This window comes from Typopeltis vanoorti, chromosome 26 (genome assembly GCF_054136105.1).
Source record: "Typopeltis vanoorti isolate ZY-2024b chromosome 26, IOZ_Tvanoo_1.0, whole genome shotgun sequence".
Classification (NCBI taxonomy): domain Eukaryota; kingdom Metazoa; phylum Arthropoda; class Arachnida; order Uropygi; family Thelyphonidae; genus Typopeltis; species Typopeltis vanoorti.
In genome coordinates this window covers 25,935,027-25,956,240 of record NC_143574.1, presented here as the reverse complement: position 1 = coordinate 25,956,240, position 21,214 = coordinate 25,935,027, and the positions used below count along the sequence as shown (strand labels likewise).

Below are 21,214 nucleotides of genomic sequence, written 5' to 3'. Positions count from 1 at the left end.
TGTTAAATAATATGTTTCTTTTAACTTTGTCAAATGCTTTTTCAAAGCCAATAAATGCAATATGTGTTTCTAAATTGTATTATCTTCTTTTCTCTATTATTAATTTTAGGCAAAAGGGCGGGTCTATACATGATCGTCCTTTTCTAAATCCATTCTGTACTTCTAGAATAAAGTTTTCGGAATATTTCATTAGTTTGTTATTTAAGATTCTGCTATATATTTTGTAACAGGAATTTAGTATACTGATACCTCTATAGTTTTTACGGTCATCTCTATTACCTTTCTTAAAGATAGGAATCACAATTGCTTTTTTCCATTCTATTGGGGGGATACCAGTTGAGTAAATTTTATTTAAAAATAATAAGAGTCTTTCTTTGAATTTTGTTCGTATGTACCCACAGATGTACATACAATATATATCTACCTATCGGCCCTAGATAACAGAGTCCTACTGCACATAAATTCAAAACAAGGCTTCAGGAGTGGTCATATAATGCGCACAAACTGGACCAGAGTGCTTTATAAGTAAAATATCTAAGAAAACGGAATATGTAACTAATATTAATTTATTAATCGCAAAAAGGTAAGTGGTAGTGAAAATGCAACCTGCAAAACAAAATCCTAATCAACAGGAAGGTCAAATTACTATAGAAACTAAAGCCCAAACGCAACAAAGATGCTCTACACAAAGTTCCAGAACACAATGAGCCTTGCAGATAAATAGTATTTCGTGACAACGTATGTTTTCTAAAGAAAGGCAGGTTATGAACAATGTCAATGGAATCTTACAAGAGAAAAATATAAGAAAGATCATCTTGCTAATTTAGCACCAAAATGTTTCCGAAATTATTAGTTAGGAACAGAACAATCTTTGACTGCAAATCTAGATAACAAAGTAACGACTTTTTTCTCATAAACAGGAAATATCTTATCGTAGCTTCTTTAAATAGGTTTACTCAAGGAGGTTCCTAAAAGTATATCTGGTGTTCCCGAACAAGATAAGATATGATATGGAAGTCGGATAGGTTCTCCGTTTATCGAAGAGAGAGAGTATAAAATCAAAGGTGAACTTTTAAAATTATGTAACAACTTGAGATAAGGGCTTTTCAACTCAAGGGAGTTGCAATGTGAAAAACTGATCACGAAGAACGAGCAGCAATCTAGAAAAACTAATACCTATACAAACTAGATAAACAAAAACCTATATAGAAAATACTAGAGAGTAAAAACCTGAAAAGACACTCGTAACGTGAAGAAATCGATGGTGACAAATATCTCTTCGACGGGATCAAAGCAGAAAACTCGTCTCCAATTAATCACAGATCGAAGTTGGTCACGACTTCTGTTCCATCATACTTCTATTTCTCTCACGTTTTGATAATTCTACCAACAAAATCAAACGCTGGTCTCCTCCTTGAACTCAGTCATCCACTCGGTTCTTACAAGAGAATCCAAGTTACTTTATCTGACCCAACGCCATTTTTTTTCTTCTTCTGGCATTGATGGCGGTATAACTCTGAATCAAATGTGCATCCTAAACGTGTCACCTCTACGCACATCTCTTCTACAGGCTTATTACAGACATACCTTATATCTTGGAGGCTATTCCACATCAGCCTGTTTCGAAACTGAGATTTTTTTTAATTTTTTTTTCTAATGAGCTTTGCAATATCATAATTTTACTATGAAAAATTATAAATATTTGGTTTCCCGTGCTCTATGGTAAAATCCTATGTTCCTATTAATGAAATCCGGTATTCAGGCCTCTCGCCGCGTCCTGTACATGTATTGCTTTAAACATCCGTCTTTAGGTAGCTCCGGGAAATCGGCTAACATATACTTCACTCCCTAATTTCCATAACCTTTCCTGATACTCCTAACTACAACTGCATTATTTCAACATTACCCATATTAAAAAACATGTTCCTTTAGTGCTCGAGACCGGTTCGAAATTTCTTTCTGGTTTCTGGTGATTGCGTATAAATTGCATGATTACCTCACAATTTACGTATCTGCGTTTTAAGTTTATATTGCTTTATTATGTATTTTCCTGAGGATATTTTGTAATAGGTAAAGAACGACTGACACGTGCAGTTAATAGCAACTGATGAAAACAATGTTACATCCTAACTAATCGAAAAATAAATAAATAAATAAATCGCCATTTCAAGCTAGAAAAGATGCAAAAATCTTTATTTATCAAAATAATATTTAATAAATAATCCGTGTACTGAATATGTGATAGGATGTCATGTTGCAAGTCTATCTGTTTGACAATTGGGCCATCGCAGATCAACAATCAGTTACCATACTGAGATGGAAGCACAGGGAGTGAACTGCTAGTACTGCCAGCAGTGGACGATCCACCACACTCACCAAATATGCCCATAGGGTGCTACGAAGGATAACATGTAAAAACCACCATTCGTCGGCAGATGTTGAATGAATGCGGAGTTCCAGGCAGGCTGGAACACGAATCTGCACAAAAACATTCAGAAGCGAGGCTCATAACAACGCAAGCCTCACATTCCACGAATTAACATGCAGAGTGGTCTTTAGTGGTGCAGAGAGCGAGTACAGTGGGAGTGGAAGCTTGGAATGCTGTCTTATGGAGCGATGAATCACGCTACACCTTCTGCCGAGCACATTGACGGGTGTGGGTGGGGCATATGCATGGTGAACGTCTCTTAACTGATTGCGTAGCCCCCCACTATGAAATTTAGGAGGCAGTGTGATGGTATGGTCGTTTTTCTTGGTTTGGCCTCGAACACTGAACTTTGAGAGGTATCTGAACATTCCGGACAATGCAATGCTTCCCCACTTTGTGGTGTTTCTATGGAACTGACAGTGTTATAAGGCTGATGCTGTTGTAATTGCGTGGTTTGTGGACATGAACATCACCACAGTTGACTGGCCTTCACAGAGCCCTGATCTCAACCTACTGAACACCTGTGGGATGAACTGGACGTCCCTTGACCTCGAGTGAGGTCAAGGGACGTCCGCCACACAACAGTCCGATTATCAAAGTGAGAATAAAAAAAATAATATTAACTATGTGAAGCTAGAGAAAAAAGTCTGCGTCGAGTTAATTAGGGTTGTTTGGAAACGACTTCTAACAGCCAAGGCATATTGTATTATGTCCGTCAACTGTATGCATTAACCAGCGGATTTGTCTGTTTTGCTAGAGGGAACTTTTCCTATCTCCATTTGAGACTTGCTAATTCGCTGCGGCTAAAAAACTCGCCAAACTTTCCTGGAGTCTTGGAGGGGGATTCAAACGCAGGGCTTTCTAATTCAAGAATACGTGCCAGCCCACCTCTCACCAAATGGGCCACAGAGAGCTGTTGGAAAGTTACAAATGACTTGAAACACTAAAACATGCTTCAGGAATCAATGTCATGAACAAGCTTATTGAATGAAAAAAAAAAGTTTAAAGAAGCAGATGATGAAAATGCTGAAAAGCAAGATATTTAGTTTTTTTTTTTTTTTTTTTTTTGACACACACAGAATCTGAACGCAATATTGTCCATATTAACTATTAAAAAGCGTTAAATATTTCAAATAATGGCATCGCTGGATTGAGTATGCTAGCTGCCGATAACTATTTTGGATGCCCTCCTCCCAATATGCGCATCACTCGCACAGGAATGACTATTTTTGCTCATAAACTAACTAGTCTGAAGGAAAACATGCATTTCATATATTCCTCAATACCTGAAGGATGTTATAGCTAGTCTTTCGGCATGAAGACAAAAATTAGAAAATGAATAGTGATTACGGTTCGCAAATAAATGCGCGCGCGCACATCTCATGTAAATACGTTAATTCTTCTAAAAGGTATCCTGCCCAAAATTCACGGTACGACATCGCTGTGACATCCCTTTCATAATACGACAATGGAGGAGTGTACTTATTATGCGTGCCTCCGTACAATACTGTTGAAATGATAACAGAAGAATTCTTTCTGCTCCGTTTCCTATAATTTGACTCCATCGACATAACGGAGCGAACCATGCTGCGTACGCTCATATTACTGAAATCCGACGGTAGCAATGTTCTGATTGTTCAGCAGAGTGCAATGGCATGTGTTAGTCTGAAAGGGCAGACGAACGAATGTTAGTTCATTGGCCTGTACACCACAATTGTGCCAGTAAAAGTAAACGATATTTTAATAGCAAAAACTTTTGAAAAGTTACTCATGCACGACGTATATCCTAAGATTCTGAATAAACATTAGGGGGTTAATTACCAGCCATTGTAGCTTTCATATAGCTGAAATTTATGATAATTTCGCAGTTGTTTTGCAATTTTAAAGATGAGTTCGCACTTAGAATACCTAGAATCATGGCCGAGTCTATCAAGAAATATGCAGATGTTGATAACGATTCTCCATGCGACTGTCTGCCAAAATGGCTGCTATTTCATCGTCTTTTTTCCATAGTAATTTACCCGTGAATAAACGGATTTCATACGTCAATTTATTGCAAAATTAAAAATTCTTTTCCTTGGATAAAACTCGTAAACAGCAATACAATATTATTTTAAAAACAATGTAGCAGCAAAACTTGATACAGATACGATATTTTACTGAGTTCTAGCTTTCATCTACTGAGTTACGATAATAAACATGTAAGGAGAGACATAACAGTCCTTGGACTGGTACTGGTCCGATTATGAGAAAAAGAGGGGGAAATTTATATTAGTTTATTTTCATTTTTATTTTTTTTAATCCAGTATTCCCTTCACATTACTTTTCGCGTACACACCTGCTTTATTGCTCATACGATCCTCAGTAGAAGAAATTAACCAAGTTACAGCAACGTAACAAACGCTAAATTAAATTTAAAAAAATAAAATGTTTAGATTTATTGATAAAGGTGACTTGTTGAGTGACACGAGACACTACACAATGCGAGATCATACCATAATTAATAGATATCTTCTACCTATGGCTTATACAAGATCCTAAAGTGGTATCAAAAATTATTTTGTAACAGAAAATCGATTTTACGTTATATTAGTCATTGATAAGGCCTTAACTTTAATGGAATTCTATTGTCAGTTTAACTCAAAAACATATCGAAATATAAATCACTCACTTGCGTTCCCAATATTAGATGCTGGCCTTAGATTGGAAGTCTGCAGTCCGTATGCGTCAGCCGTGGACTCGACAGGAGAAATGCCATCGATGAAATCGATAGGAGAAATAGGACTATTAAGAAGTCCGAAGTCATCAATAAGTGATGCTTCAGAAGGATATTCAAAAGTGAAGGTGGCGCTGTCATCAAACTGTATCCTCAGCTAAAAAATACAAGAAAGAAATAATTTAATTATTTATATAATTTAATTTAATTAAAGAAATAATTTAATTTATTAAATACAATATGACAATATTAGTAAATACAAGCACATATGAACGAAAATGTATTAAATCAGCAATTACTATAAAAACTTCTCAAGCAGCGAAATCGGGTTAAATTATTAACGAAGTATGACTTACACCAAAACCAAATTCATAGCAAAAATAACTATTAGCTATTGCTAGTTTAGGAATATTTATGCCTGACACCCCTTGCAACATAGTTAAAGGATAAATCAATCCGTCTTGAAAAGATATTCAAGACGGTACGAATCATTATGGATATACTGTTTATCAAGGTACTCAATTGTCAACATTACACATCAACTGGCTATGCAATCATAATCTTGTCAAAATTACTGGAATATGAAATAAACCGGACTTCCTTAATGTTGCTTTCATAATAATTTGCGCTTTGGAGATGGCTTTCAATGTGTGTTCTAAAATAAGCAGGTAAACATTTGGTATGAATGTTTTATCGACGTTTTTCAACGTTATATTCTGCCTCACACTTCTCCCCCATCATTTTCACTCATCGGAGCTCTATGTCGGTTCCTGCTCGTGGCATCGATATCATTTTCCCACCCTCTCTTCTCGGTGTATACTTTTGAGGTAGAATCAATGTTATTAAATATAAAAGAAAAAATTATCTATGTCCTCTATATCGCCAAAAAGTATTGAAACTCAATGGAAATGCAAATATAAAATACTAAGTGGCTCCGCCCCCCCCCCCCCGTGTTCCGGACTGGTAGGCCGGTTCTCCTTGAATTCCGATGACTCGAATTTTGAAAACTCGACACTCAGGGTAGCCCCTGAGTTTCAAAACGTTTCAAATAACTTGACAAAAACGTTACAGCCTACATCCGCTTCAAGTCGACGTCACATCCGTTTCCAATTTCAGCTTATCATTTTACGGTATAGAGTAGATTAAACTTTTTAATTAGGTATAGGTTTCTAAGTCTATTTATTTATTTATTCGTATGGAGTTCGTCCCTTTTTCTCCCCCGTCCCTATTGGGGCGAGTTGAGTTTTTATGGCTAACTATTTATGGCTGTAGATCCGTGTGTGTTCACGGGGCCGGTTTGCCTGCTTGCGGGATGAAAAACGCCAGATAAACTGGCGGAAAAATCCCTACTGCCCGCGCCCAAGACCGGCTAATTTGGCTCTGACTGAGGAAGATCCTCAAATTCCTCACGTCTTCGACGGGAATCGAACCTGGGACACTCCTTCCCCAGGCATATGGTTGCTAAGCGCATAGCCACTAGGCTAACGCGGACTTCTAAGTCCATATTACAGTATTTCGTCAAGCACATCATTTTTTGTCGTCACTGACAGTTACTCCCTAACTCAGTCGATAACAACAGTAATTAGGACTCACAATACTGGCCGAAATCTTAATGGAATTGTAATACCGATTTCATAAATACAAGCATTTTTCTCAAACTAAATTTTGCAACTACCGTTAACTTTATGGGCAGCGTTAATATAACCGCAAACAAATTAATTCATCTTGACAGAAATTAATATTTGAAAAAAAAAAAAATCTTTTAAGCATGTTCCAACGAGTCTTAGAATTAATTACAAGACAAGTTTTCTTTGCCAACTTCTGCTGCAGTATACTCTTGTAAATGTCATTTTAGATCAGTAAGCTTCCAATAATTCGATAAATCTTAAGACAGATCGTATTCTCTACAAGTTCTAAGCAATTTTCTGTCTTAAGATTTATCGAATTATTGTGACAGCGTACAATGATTGCTAGCGATTCGATGCTATTACCGGAAGTATGGAAAAGATAGTAAACCAGTGTACGCTGTCACTGTGCTTGTCACAAGCACAATTCTCTTATTGCTCTTGAAGTATTCAGTCAATAAGAATTTCTGTGCGTAAAATGTCTGAGTAAACCAGACCTGAGTTTCATGAAGTTTCCGTTCCATTCATTATGGTTATAGTAATCCCTCAATTGCAACATTAAGTGATATTAATGATTTACTGTTGTCGATTGTATAAGTATTATGTGAATAAATAATTAACATTCAAAAAATTAGTACGGAGAAACCGTTTTTTTTTTTTGTTTTTTTTTTTCCCGCATTAGCAACATGTTGCTAATGACAAATCGGCATGCTTTTTTGAATTCTCAGTTACTAGACTATATATTATATCCGGAAGGATTGAAAATACTATGCTTAGTGATGTCAGGTTAATAAATCATTTTGGCATATCAGAAAAATTTTAACCATGTTTGTTTACATTTATATATATAAACCTACTGTTTGTTAACATGTGACCTCTAGCACTTAAGTACTGCACAAAAAAAATAGGATCAACAAACACTAAGTCATTTAAGACATTCCGTACATAATGCGTAACTGGAAGCGATCGTGTGGAACAGACAGCATCTAACCTAGTGGCATACTTAAATGTACGGAACTTAGTATTCTATTTTAATAGCGTCTGATGTCTGTAACTCACATTCTTGATAACCACATCCTTATCATTATATGCTCATGTAGCTATTCTGATCCGTCACAAATAGTGAATTTTATATGTGCGTGAAGAGATATCATGTTCCAGTTTAATGGAAACTAGTGCCTATTAGATCATCTAGATTAGAAATTTGATTCCGCTTCGATAAACAACTATAATGGAAATGTTTTCCACTAATTTATTGCAGAATATTCACTGTCCTGTTTAAAAAAACACCGAAAAATTTTGTAAACTCAAATTTTTAATTTATATACTTGAAATCAGCAGGGATTCCCTCATTAACACAGATTAAATGACTCTGGATGAATAAACTGGGCAAAAGAAATAACTTACAACAGCAAATCCGCTTCCTACTTTTTTTTTTTTTTTTGCACTACTTTACTTCTGATTTTTAGTATTCAACATCTACAATTTCGACTTCAACTTTAAAAAATCATAATTGCCAAAAAAAGTAGCAAAGGTAGGCAATAATACATATATATGAACCATTTCATTATATATATTTTTAAATTTAAAAAGAATTGCAGCCAAAAAAAAAAAAAAAAAAAAAAAAACGTTCTGATCCAAGAGTATTCAAAAAATAATAATAAAGCTTTGCTTATCTCTTTATATCCAAGATTATAAAGGGAGCTACATGAACCATAAGTTTAGCGATAATATAAAGTATTCATAAAATTTTCCTTTACGTTATTCGGAACTAGCTAGGTGTATTTTATTCACATTTGGAATTTGAAATAATCATAAAAATTTGTTTTCATCTCATCCTCTGCAGGAATGAAGCGTGTCGAAATTACATACGACATTAATCGTCCTCTGATTAGATGGAATTTAATAAATTGTAGGATTTAGATGTAAACAAGATGTCCGCGTGGTTCAATTTTGATTTGAATCGACGTATTTTCAACACCATATTTTTAAATCGAATTCTGGATATATTCCAGCTGGCAGGATTCATGGGGCTGCATGGTGAATATCCCGATCGTATTTTCAATGAAACCAACGATTAAACTAATTCCGCATTGGTTGGATAAAAATTAAATGAAATCTGGTGTTTTAGGATTTCTATAAAAATGGAAAAGTTATTTCAGCTATGGCTTCAATAAAACCACATATGATGGAAAAATTAGGTAGACAAAATTATGTCGAGTACATAAGTCCAATACGTTAAAACAGGTGGAATTTTTTGACACAAGTATCGCTACTTGTTTTGAATAACTTCCCTTCGCAAACACGATTGGGAAAACAAAGGAAATATCAATGATTCTTTATCTTACGCCTTAGGTCTCGAGACCTCTTGCGACAATACTTATTTATTGCGATTCATTTTCCCACCGTTTTCGTGGTCTTCTAGTATTTGGCTTCCATTTTTCTATTCGATTATTCTTTCTTTTTGCATTCTGTTGACATGCTTTTCCTGTTTGCTATCCATTCATGCGCTACTTCAGGCACTGTATATTTCTCAATTTCAGATTTTATCAAATTTATCACGTGTTCGGTTATTTTTCTGTTTATTTCTAGCTTACGCCTGATTGGTTGCTTACTAATCATAAGTGTTTTAGGTTTTTCTTTTTAAATTTTAAATTGTCAGATACCATTACTACTTCAATTGCATAACAGATTTATTAACAATTTTTATACCGTTTAAATTATCTTAGTTCTGCTATTACTTCATCTATTAAAATACTGAACAGTAGAGGATTTTTCACATTATAATTAAAATATCTTTTAATTTTATACTATCGAATGCTTTATGCAGAACTATAAAAACACACACACACAAAAAAAAAAAACAGGAGTGTTATATTCTATTGATATGTTATATTTAATTTGATAGGTTTTGCACAGATTTTCAAGATGGTTGGTAATAGATTGATCCTTCTGTAATTATTTGAATCTTTTCTTCCTCCTCGTTTAAAAATTGCCACTGATATTTTTACTCCATTTATCTGTTTTTAGTGATTCAGTTAACTATTTAAGAAAAGTGTCTTCTGATTCTTTTCCTCCATATTTCAATAACTCATTCTGCATTTTGTCTATTCCAACTGTTTTTCTATTTCTAATTTTCCTTAAAATGCTTTTAAGAATCGATAATTCTACTCAGAACAGTTTCAATGCAAGTAGAAGAGCACATAACGCCAAATACATACGAGTATCTGGCATAATGGCGCAGAAAATATGATAATACTAGATGTTGTTAAGACCTCCCCCCTCCAATCGATTGCAATTCTACGTTTATGGAGAAAACAATTTGAACTTTTGTTCGTTAGTATAGTTTTGATTCTCACTCAATACATTTCTGAGCAAAAATTTTTGATATTAAACCAATCCTAGGTTCAAGAATACTCTAGCCTGAACGGATGACTGACACTGACGAACTAGTAGATTACAAAGATCAATGGGAACCTAATAAACTGCTGACAATAGCACATATAACAAGCCAGTACAAAGCCAAACGCTATTTAGAATTATAAAATAGTTGGCTTTAAAGACACAATTCAAAATGAACACATTTCGCACCCTCTTTTTTTCTGTGGAGGCGTAATGAGAATCAGCCTGAAGGTTATCGATAAAGGATTTCACAGTTGTGACAGAAAAGTTTCGTATCTCACAAAAATAACACGCAAGCATACGATACACTGCTCAAACTAGCAGTATCGGAATGACTTGTAGCGCAATCACAAGCACAAAAGAATGTCGGCGAGTCTGGCTGCGATTGGTCGAACGTGATAATATCGACACTGCGTTAGATCGCAGTGCATTTGTTTCGTAATCTAAAGCGTTAATCGAACAATTCCAATCATTAACTATTCAATCACTGTCGAAACATAAGCTGTGACCTTTAACATGTTGTATTGCATTTATATAATGCTGTAAGCATTGTTATTATTTATAAACACAAACAAAATTTAAATTTTTCATTTTTTCCTTGGGGGTGCTGCGGTGTTCGCAGTGCTTATGTACGGGCCGCCACTGGTTATACAGTTATTATATTAAATGGCAAAGTTAAATAGTTATTATCGTTTCATGAAAAGGCGTGTTGAGATTGTTAAAAATCTTTGGATTAAATCTGGTGATTGTCTTAACCATAGCGTTACAATTTTTAAACCCCAAATCATGCTAGACAGGCTGACAAGTGCCGCCCATCACTGGCTCTTGTTCTTTGATTGCTAATACTCAAACTGTATGTAAAATTTGAAAACTTAATTCTTACTTAAATATAACACTGAAGAAGCCACTGATCTTCAGTGTGCGAAACTACACGGTCGTTAACTGAGCTTTGAGTGGTAAATATCACTGTTTAAATACAATAGCAAACTGGCTCAAAAAAAAAAATCAATAGCAATCACCAATCTGATTAAAATCCGTCCGGCCAAAGCTGCTTTTATGAAGAGATAAAAATGACATTAAGTGTTTAGACCAGTGGTTCTGAACTGACGTGAGTGAGAATTTATGAGTGTGAAGCGATTTCAAGGAAAAATTGTTCTAATAATAATTTTATATATATATAAATCTGTAGATCTTCCAGTCGGTTATATCTTCGAGATAACTCGTTCACATGTAACCAGAGCCGACCCTACCATACAAGCGAACCAAGCATACGACCATAGACGAGGGTTCGGATCACCGATAACCTTTCCCTTTTCTCCGTTAAGAGGTAAAACGAAACACTGCTTTTAATGGCTTCCAGAACAATATAGGGAAGGGATACAACGTGTGAGGTTCGTGGAAATGTTTTTCTAAGAATGTTTCCAAGCCTTTCTTGCAAAAGGGAAGCATTTTTAGATTAGTCTCATTTGGCCTGTCGTCCTCACAACATCAGTAATTTAAACTGATTGCATATAATTTATAATAGATTTGTTTGCTTTTTAATGAAATTAACGGAGATTAAAGTGATCGTTATGATGAAGATGATTGATATTTACAATTTTATTTTAAATATTACTGCCGTAAAAATATCTAATAATATTACAATAATATTCAGCTTTATATTTTATTTTGATTTAATTATCATAAAAAATTAAAAGACTATTTCTACTTTACAGTTAAACAAAAGATGCTTGGTCGTAAAAAAGTGTCGGGTGCCCAATATCGCTCGGATTCAATTAGAAATGAAAAAGCAATCGGAGTCTACAAAAATTCTTAAAAGAAGATTCAGCTTTGAGAGAATCCGTAATAACTGAAAATGTGGTCCTTTAAAACAAGAAAATTGAGCCTTCTTTGCGTATGTCTACGGGAGAGGCGGATAGTGTGATCAATTCTGTTCTTGGAGATGATGGAATCGTTGATAATATGTCGGATCCTAGCCATCTATTATCACAAATTCATGTAGATTAGAGGCAGTTTTAAACGGACCAACAAAGCCAAGAGCAGATATTAAATACGATAAAGAGAAAAATAGCCGACGATTTACAGTTGCACACGTCAAAAGGAAGCTGCGAAATGGAGAGGAGATTAATAGAATATGGCTTGTTTATTCACCCATTTAAAAACGCAGTATTTTGCCTTTTTTTTTTTTTTTTTTGAAAATTCTATTACTCAGGATGGTTATAGTGACTGGAGAAATTTGAGTCAAACCCTTAAAGAACATGAAACCTCATCAATTCACTTTGAATCACATAAAAAATGGATAGAACTCAATATTCGCTCAGAAAAGGGTTTTTAGTAATAAAACATTAGATTCATATTCGCAAACCAATTTGAGTGCTGAAACTCGTCATTGGCAAAGAGTATTAGAAAAACTATTCGCTATAGTCGAATTTCTCGGCCATCAATGTCTCCCATGAGACTCATCAGACAGATTGCATGAAAGCAACAATGGTAATTATGTACAATTAGTAGAGCTGCTAGCAAAATCTGATTTCGTTATGGCAGAGAATAAAATCAAATGAACTCCATAATCACTATTATTAAAATGAACTAAAACCATAAGTAATATGCGCGGTCAAGGTTACGACAATGTTTCAAACATGAAAGGTAGACACATTCGGGTGTTCAAAAAAGGATACTTGGTGCAAATAATCGTTTTTTGTTCCTTGCCATGCTCACTCCTTGAATCTTGTCGTCAATGATGCTGCTCAATCATCTCATTCACTGTTTTATTTTTTAGATTAATACAAGGTATCTATGTTTTTATGAGTGGATCTACAAGACGCTGGTCTATTTTAATTAAAAATGTTGCTAACTTAACTTTGAAGCCATCGAGTGAAACTAGATGGGAAAGTAGAATAGAGGCGATCAAACTTTTCAAGGTTTCCTTCCGGTGAAATTTATGATTCCTTATTGAAATAAGTCAAGATTCATCCTTTGATCCAATTTCTCGACATGAAGCAGAAACATTGGCAAATCAGATGAAAGATTTCCATTTTATTTGTTGTATCGTTGTCTGGTATAATATTTTAAAGACCATTAACATAGTAAGTATTCATAGGAAGAAAAAATATGCATCTCTCAAGTTGTTGATATATTAAAATAAACCCTAGAAACCCTAAAGAAATGTCGATCGGACATTGCATTTGCTGAATGTCTAGAAGAGGCCAAAAATTGCCGTTGATCTAGAGGTACGACCATTTTTCTCCGTAAGGAATCGTATTCGTCCCCGATGAAAAACTTTTAACTCTGCTCCCGATGAATCCCTAATTGATTTGAAGATGGAATTTAAAGTAGATTTTTATTTCTATGTCTATGACGTAGTAAACATTTCCGTAGAAGAAAGAATTATGTAATTACATAACCACAGTAATCTATTCAGTTTTCTATATGATGTAAATAAATTAAAAAATCTTTCTAAAGATGAACTTAAAAAAAAAAAAAAAAAAAAAAAAAAAAAAAAAAAATGAAGATCTACTTCGACTTTGCATCTGCAAAAGCCCGAAATCAGAAATTCTTGTAAATATATGTGTGACTTTTACACTGAATTCAACGTAACTATATTCAATTTTTCGTTGTTTATTATTAGTGACATTTTAATCTTATGTATATTATTTTTTTATATCAAACCTCTAGATTATTAAATACATGAAAATTCAGAACAATCAAAATGTAAGGTTTTTCATTAGTGAAAGCATGAAAAACGACTTGTAAAAATGTATGTAAATTTAATATTAATTCTCTGTAACATTTAAAAGGCGCCCAAAGGCTCCGCGCTTGCGCCGTCCATGTAACTAAAGCATATTGACAATACATGTACTGTCTATCTCAACAAGTGTTAAGTTTTCAGACCCCCCCCCCCCATTATATTATAGGTACAAAGTACTTTATTTAGCTCTTCTAGCAGGAAGAACAAAAATGAATATATCGACCCAATGATGGTTGTGAAGCAGCGATAAAAACATCGTGAAGCTCGGCTAAAAATATCATATATAAAATGGCTTCTTTAACTGAAGTACCAACTTTCCGGTTATTAAATTATTTCACATTTTATTTTCTAATTTTATATTATAGCTATTATAGCATTAATAAATACTACAGGAGTTTTTCTAAAAATAAACGTCTTGCTGTAAGTGTTTTTATTAATGATGAAATAATTCGGTTAATATTTTTAAAATGAGTTTTACTTGTATTTTGGAAAAGAGCAACTTCATTTTATATAAAAATAAAAAGACGGGGTCGAATGAGCGATTCCGACAGAAGGTACAAAGAACGGTGATATTATCATTTGAGTAATAAAAATCGGATTTGAGTAATGTCTGAAGCAGATAAACAGCATAATTTGATGCATTTTATTGCTATAAAATTTCTGAATGAAGGTCATATTTTGAATGAAGACACTAGTAGATAAAGCGCTTGAGTGCTAAGACTATTTGCAATTTATACTGCTGCTACCAAAAGTGATTACTAGTGTACTTCTTTATTCAATGCCTATTAAGCAAAGATAACTTTCCAATTTTTAGATCTTTTAGTGTTTAGTAAAATATGTGATCAGGCCGTTCAGGGGTAAGGAACAAGGGTGTGAAACACTGAGGTCGCCGAATTTTAAGTCAGCAACAATTTGGAAATAAACTGTCTACGGATTTGTAATTTATAAGTTTAAATTAAACTTTAATATATATGAAGACTTTATACGAGGGTGGTCTGAAAGGTTCCCGACCTAACAATGAAAAAAAAAAAATTTATAATTTCAAAATTACTTTTATTTTTCAATATAATCTCCATTAAGACTAATACGTTTATTCCGTTGATGCTCCAGCGCCATTATCCCATCTCTGTAGTGGTTCTCAGTAAGATCTGCAAAATACCTCTCTACAGCTATAACCACCTCTTGATTCGAAGAAAAACACTGACCAGCGAGGAAGAGTTTTAGTTTTGGAAGAGATAGAAGTCAGAGGGAGCCAAATCTGGGGAATGGGGTCGATGTTCCAACAATGCATAGTGCAGATCCCTTAATTTTCCCATTGCCAAAACACCTTTGCGGGCAGTTGCATTGTCCTGATGAAAGATGATTTTGCAGAAGAAAAAAATCATCTTTTCTCACGAATTTTTTCGTCTAGTCTGGTTAAAAGATCGGAATAATATTCCCCGGTTATTGTTTTACCCTTTTCAAGATTTTTTATAAACAAAATTAATAAACAAATTAACAAAATAAACAAATAAATAAACAGAATTAATAAACAAAATGCCAGCATCCCAAAACACCAATGCCATGACCTTGACTTTGCCCATGACTTTGTCTTCTTTAGCGGTGAACCGCCTTCTGTCCACTGTTTCGACTGCTGTTTGTATTCTGGTGTAATGGTGAATCCAAGTCCCATCCATAGTAATAAATCGACGCACAAAATCAGTTTTATTCTTGTTAAAACGCTCCAAGCACTGTTCAGAGATTTTCATGGCAAGTGCGTTTTGATCTGCTTTGAGCAAGCGCGGCACCCATCTTGCGCAAAGCTTTTTCGTATGCAATTCTTCATGCAAAATACAGTATATCCTACACGTTTTTTTTTTAAATGCCTGTAGTCTTAGCAATTTCACGCACTTTGACTCGCCGGTCATCCAATACCATATCGTGCACTTGATCAATGATTTCTGGTGTTGTTACACTTTTTTTGGACGTCCTTCACGTGGATCATCTTCAAGACTGGTACGGCGAGGTTTAAACTCGGCAGCCTATTTCTTAATTGTCGAAAAGGAAGAGAAGATACTCAAATTTTATTCATTTCAAGGGATACAGGCAACACTTTTGCTTCGGACAGCTGTATAAAACAAACCACTTGATAGAATGACTTGCAATTTCACATGGATGCTTATGACAGGTGTACCAACGTAGAAAAAAAAAATCTTGCTGATAGTGTTGCCATCTATGATCGAGGCCGAGAACTTTTTAGACCACTCTCGCAATGCTCCCCCCCCAAAAAAAACGTTTACAGTGAAAAAATTAGCAGATGTATCTGTTAATAAGGCAATTCGATTGTTTGAGGAAATTGACCCAACATGGAGAGATTTAGCAAAGCAAAGCCTGAATGATGCAATCTGCAAATACTTGCTATAGAGAAATATATTTAGAAAAGAAAACGCAAAGTGCAGATTAGGTTGGATGTAATGCACATACTTTTAAAGAAGCTCACACGAGCTATAACTTTACACCTTGAATGTCTCCTTGTCCTAAGAGAGTGTACTTCCAGTAGTAATAAAAAGCTTGTGTTCTAGAACTCCTACCCATCTTGTATCGTCTCTTCAGCTGTCATACTGATCTGACATATATCCGACTGATTACAAGAAAGTTTTTATCCAGCTTATTCCCAACAAAGTGAGATAAAAAGTCAATCAAACCATCGCCCTACTGCTCTGACCTCAACTCTTAAAAATAATGAAAAAGGTAAACAGCGACCTACTCTACTGCTACTTGGAGATTCACCAATTACTTAGCGATCACAATACGAATTCCGCCATTCTCTTTCCACAGCAGATCTCCTAGCCAACCTCACCCACCTTGGACACAGGCCATGGAAAAGTTCAGAAAAACTCAAGTGGTTACTCTTGATATTTCTAAGGTATTTGATTGAGTATGACATCGTGGCCTTCTTACCAAGCTACCCACTTATAGTATTCTTCTTTCTTTTGTGAATGAATTGCCAATTTCCTCTCAGCCGTTCATTGCATGTGGTCTTTTCTTTTTTCAATTAATGCTGGTGTATTCAGGGCTATCATCTGCACTCTTCCTCCTGTACATCAATGATATCTGACATCCAATCCTACTCATAGCTTTGCTGATGACTGTACTCTCCACTCTTCTCTCGTTTTTCAAAACCTTGTAGCCTTCAAGATCTTGAAGCATGAATTATCTGAGCTTTTGAAAATAAACCACTGGAGTACTTTAACCACTAACCTGTTTGCCATTCTCAAGTGGGTGAGCACAACCTGGAGAATTTTAATGCTACCAAAACGCAATCCTGTCTCATCTCCATGAAGAAAGACCATGCCCTCTCCTCTTCACATTTGACAATATTCTTTTCTTCAACTAGGATAAGTTTTGGTTTCTTGGGTTAACTATCAACATGCAGGGCCGATTTACGCATAAGTCAGAAAAAAACTGCAATTTTGGGCTCACGTTACAAGGATATCTGTCTTAATATAGATTAAAATTTACTCAGCACAGCCTCTTCAAAGGTTAAGGACTACAACCACTTAAATCCGGTCTTCCTCACATCTAAACTATCCTGGCACAAGCACATTAGGTCCATAGCGTCTTCGGCCTCCAAAAAACTGTATTCGTTTTCGTTCCAAACAGTTATTCCTTGCTCAACTCCTGACACTTTATAAAGCTGAAATCCGCCACTTTAGGTACCCTAAAGTGGTACTCTACTACTTTAGGTGAATTTATGGACAAGCTTCTTTAAAAACTACCAAAAAACTTCCTTTTCTAAATATTTGTCAGCTAAAATAACTGTGCATCCAGACATGAAGTCCAAAGAAGCGAAAGACGAATGAACTTTTAAACATGAGAAATCAAGCATATATTATGATTGGATCTTGTCAAATATAACTCAAATTTAAAAAAAAAAATTTTTTTTTATTTTTTTTTTTATAAAACTTAGGAAGCCACTGTAAAAAGAATTAACACGTAGCATTCAGCAATCCAGGATTGCTGAACACTCATCAGAATGATGACGCTTTCTACTCATAAAGTGATAAAAAAAATTTAAAAAATCAAGAAATTGAAAAAAAAAAAATGATGAGCATTACGACGAGTTCAACTACAAATATTTTTTTGAAATTGTGTGTGTGTGTGGGGGGGGAGTATTTTAGACGCCCGCCCTAACGGGTAGTATGAAAAAATATATATCAGACAAAGAATGAAAAAGACTTATGTGAAGTGGACTGAATAAACAAATCCCAGTCACAAAATATAAGTGTGTTCTCCTTGAGTCACAGTGTTTACGTTCACTAGACTCCAAGGCTTGTGACTGTAGATCTGAATATAAATGGGTACAACTTTTCGATTGTAACTATCAATATAAAGAGTACTGTAGTCAAGTGTTGACGTCACGGCCATCGACCTACTGTAGTAACGAATATCAAAAATCTCGACACTTTCAACAACATGTTGCATTCTGTGCACGAACATAACTGGTAGGGAGATCCAGGAAGTAAATGGGGTTAACGGAAGCTTTGCAAGCTATCTCTCAAGGTCGGTAACCTCGTATTCATTTACCCAGGTCAGAAAAAAAGCATTTCTTACAAACACCACACAATTTAGATAGTAACTAAATAGCACATATGAAGAAATAATTTAAAACTCCCGGGACTGGCGCATATAATTTTACTGAAAATTTTGTAAGTCTATATTCTCTATTATCTGTGTTAAAAAAAAATAAAAATAAAAAAATTAATTTTTGGAAGGCGGAGAGGAAATAAACATATACAAGGTAATGCGCTTCGTATTACATCGGATTTTAACACGAACTGGAATACGTAAAGGAAAGTGTTTTATGAAACAGGGAAAAAAAAACTCCATAGTAATAAATATTAGAACTGACAGGGCTGCCTTGCGAAGAAAGGTCGTTAAGCAACTAGTTCTGGTTTCGAAAGAATGTCGCATTGCCTTGGCGACCAAGAAGCAACGGCACTCAATCATCATGGTAATCTTTGTGACGACAGAATTATCACCTTACAGTGACTCACACGACTATGGTCGAATATATAATAAATGCTCACACAAGTTTTATCCCAGGTACACTATTTTTCTTAACCAGCAGAATTAAATCATGAAATCTACAAGGGCTTTTCAAATGAAAGCAGGAGCAGCTAGTGTGTGGAAGTCATCCGGCAAAACAAATTAGTCAGAAAATACATAATTCGACACGCCTAACAGACTATGTGGTTAGGCTTAACCGCGTCTCTCATAAGATTAATTAGATTTATATGAAGCCATATTATAAAAGTTTATAACTGAAATTAATTTCATATTGAAGTCGCACTACTCAAGTGCGAAATCATGTCTAAGAGCAGTGTAGGACAGTGGTGGAAATTTAGAGGCATACGACTGTTGCCTATTACCGAAACATTATGGCTCCACAATAATGTATGTGGAATATTAGGAGTATTAGTCAACGCCTTAAGACCGTTAAGTATTGAAAAATTTTCCGCTTTAGTGGCGCCACACGCAGAGGACAGTTTACATGCTTATAATCATTTCATCCATGTCGTCTGAAAACTGCACGAGAATCTGCTCTAGCTTAGCTTAAACCATACGATCCGTGACTTCAAAGCAGACGAGAGGTTTCGAATGATCAAACAGACGTAATCGGGATGACGATAGTGATCAATTTGTCACGAAATGACCTAGTTTGGTCCACTGAGTATATAAAGGAGGAACTCAACAACTAGAAAGGTTTCGCACTATCTCTCTGCTGGAAGCTATATACATAACTGCTTCCCAAATGTCTTCACATACGTCTTTCGATGTTGAAGAGATTGCATTTAGGGAAATAACACCACCATCATATCTACTCGTTCATCCTATCCTATAAAATGGTAATAATGGTTTCTAAAGTCATCCAACGCTGAATTTTGCAGTAATTAAAGATGCCAATGAAAGGGCGACTGTCCTCAATAAGTGTAAATTTATGAGCAAGTATCTTCTTTAATTTTTGCATAGCTCAGAAGACTCAGCATCCCTAGAAGGCCTTTAAATGCAGGGAACATCATCACTATTATTGTTTGATGGCTTGACGAAATTTTTGAACGAGCCCGTCAATTTGAATCTCATAATACTGTAAAACATTACGCTACTTACCTGAGTACGAGGAAACAGAAAAATTAAACTGAAATGAAATTAAATTTGCTATAAAAGCAAAAAATGTAAAACAAATTCTCGATCTTTGTTAAAAAGTCACTGTACAAATTAAAATAATGCTATTTTAAGCGCTTTTGTGTTTTTTTTTTGGGGGGGGGGACCTTAAGTCAACCACAGAAGTAATTACATCATTCGGTAGAATACAAGCATAAAAATTATCTCAGGCAGTAAAAGGAATATTTCGGTTGCAGTCTTTTATTAGTGACGTCATTTATTGTCACTGCAAATGAACTAAGACTACACAGTCTGTCATTTGTAATATATAAGTTTGCGTGCTTGTTATATTCGACCGAACTACGTTCCGCCAAAGCAAACTTTGTATCATTTTGTTCAGATTTAAACCGATATTGAGATGGCTTGACAAATTTTAAGATTCTGTTTCGTCATTTTAAGATGATATTTCGCCAATAGTTGACGCATTCTGTAGAAGGCGAAAACGATAGTCCATTTTTCCACGGAGGACAGGTTGCAAAATCCATAACAAATTCATGTCGTGTGTGGGTAGGAAGGTTAAGAGAAAAAAAATTTTTTTTTTTTTTTAATTTCTTTATGAAGAGCTGGAGGTTGCAATCTTTAAGGACTTAGGGAGGGACTGTTCAAAGCAAGCGTACATAGAATAAAAGAATGGAACTAGTGGGTTCAGTGAGTCAGCAGTTGAACTGTAATGGCCAGCAATTGTTGCTCATGTTATCATGGGTTTAGCAGCAAGAGGAATTGGGGGTTCAAACAGTCTAAATTTTTCGGTCAACTGCTGCAAACAGGAAGTTCTGTTTGTCCGTACATTCTCAGACGACAACGATCTCGTTCTTGATAGACTATCCCAGGACCACAGTTACGTCTCTTAGACGAGCAATGAGAGTTATTTTTCCACTGATTAAACAACCGGGATCTCACATTTTGAGAAACCTCTTCTTGAGAAGAGGTTTCTCAAAATGCGAGAAAAAACAGTTACCTCTGCCGTTTACAAAACGGTGGTTCCAGCTAGAAGGGCACCAACAATAAGCCTGTTATCGAACTCCGAAAATTCCTTCGTTGTTCCGATCGTGATCAACACTATTGATGATTTCTGACTAGCAACATTCTTA

General features: G+C 35.2%; 1 protein-coding gene across 2 annotated transcripts in view; it reads right to left on the bottom strand.

Moving 5' to 3' along the window:
* The window catches only part of LOC150092423 (uncharacterized), an 88,950-nt gene that overhangs the window by 35,955 nt on the left and 31,781 nt on the right, over positions 1 to 21,214 (bottom strand). For both annotated transcript variants that reach the window (XM_090415074.1, XM_090415073.1), the window contains exon 3: positions 5,100 to 5,301. In XM_090415074.1, coding sequence (XP_090271200.1) covers positions 5,100 to 5,301 — 202 coding nt within the window. The remainder of the gene's footprint in view (positions 1 to 5,099; positions 5,302 to 21,214) is intronic.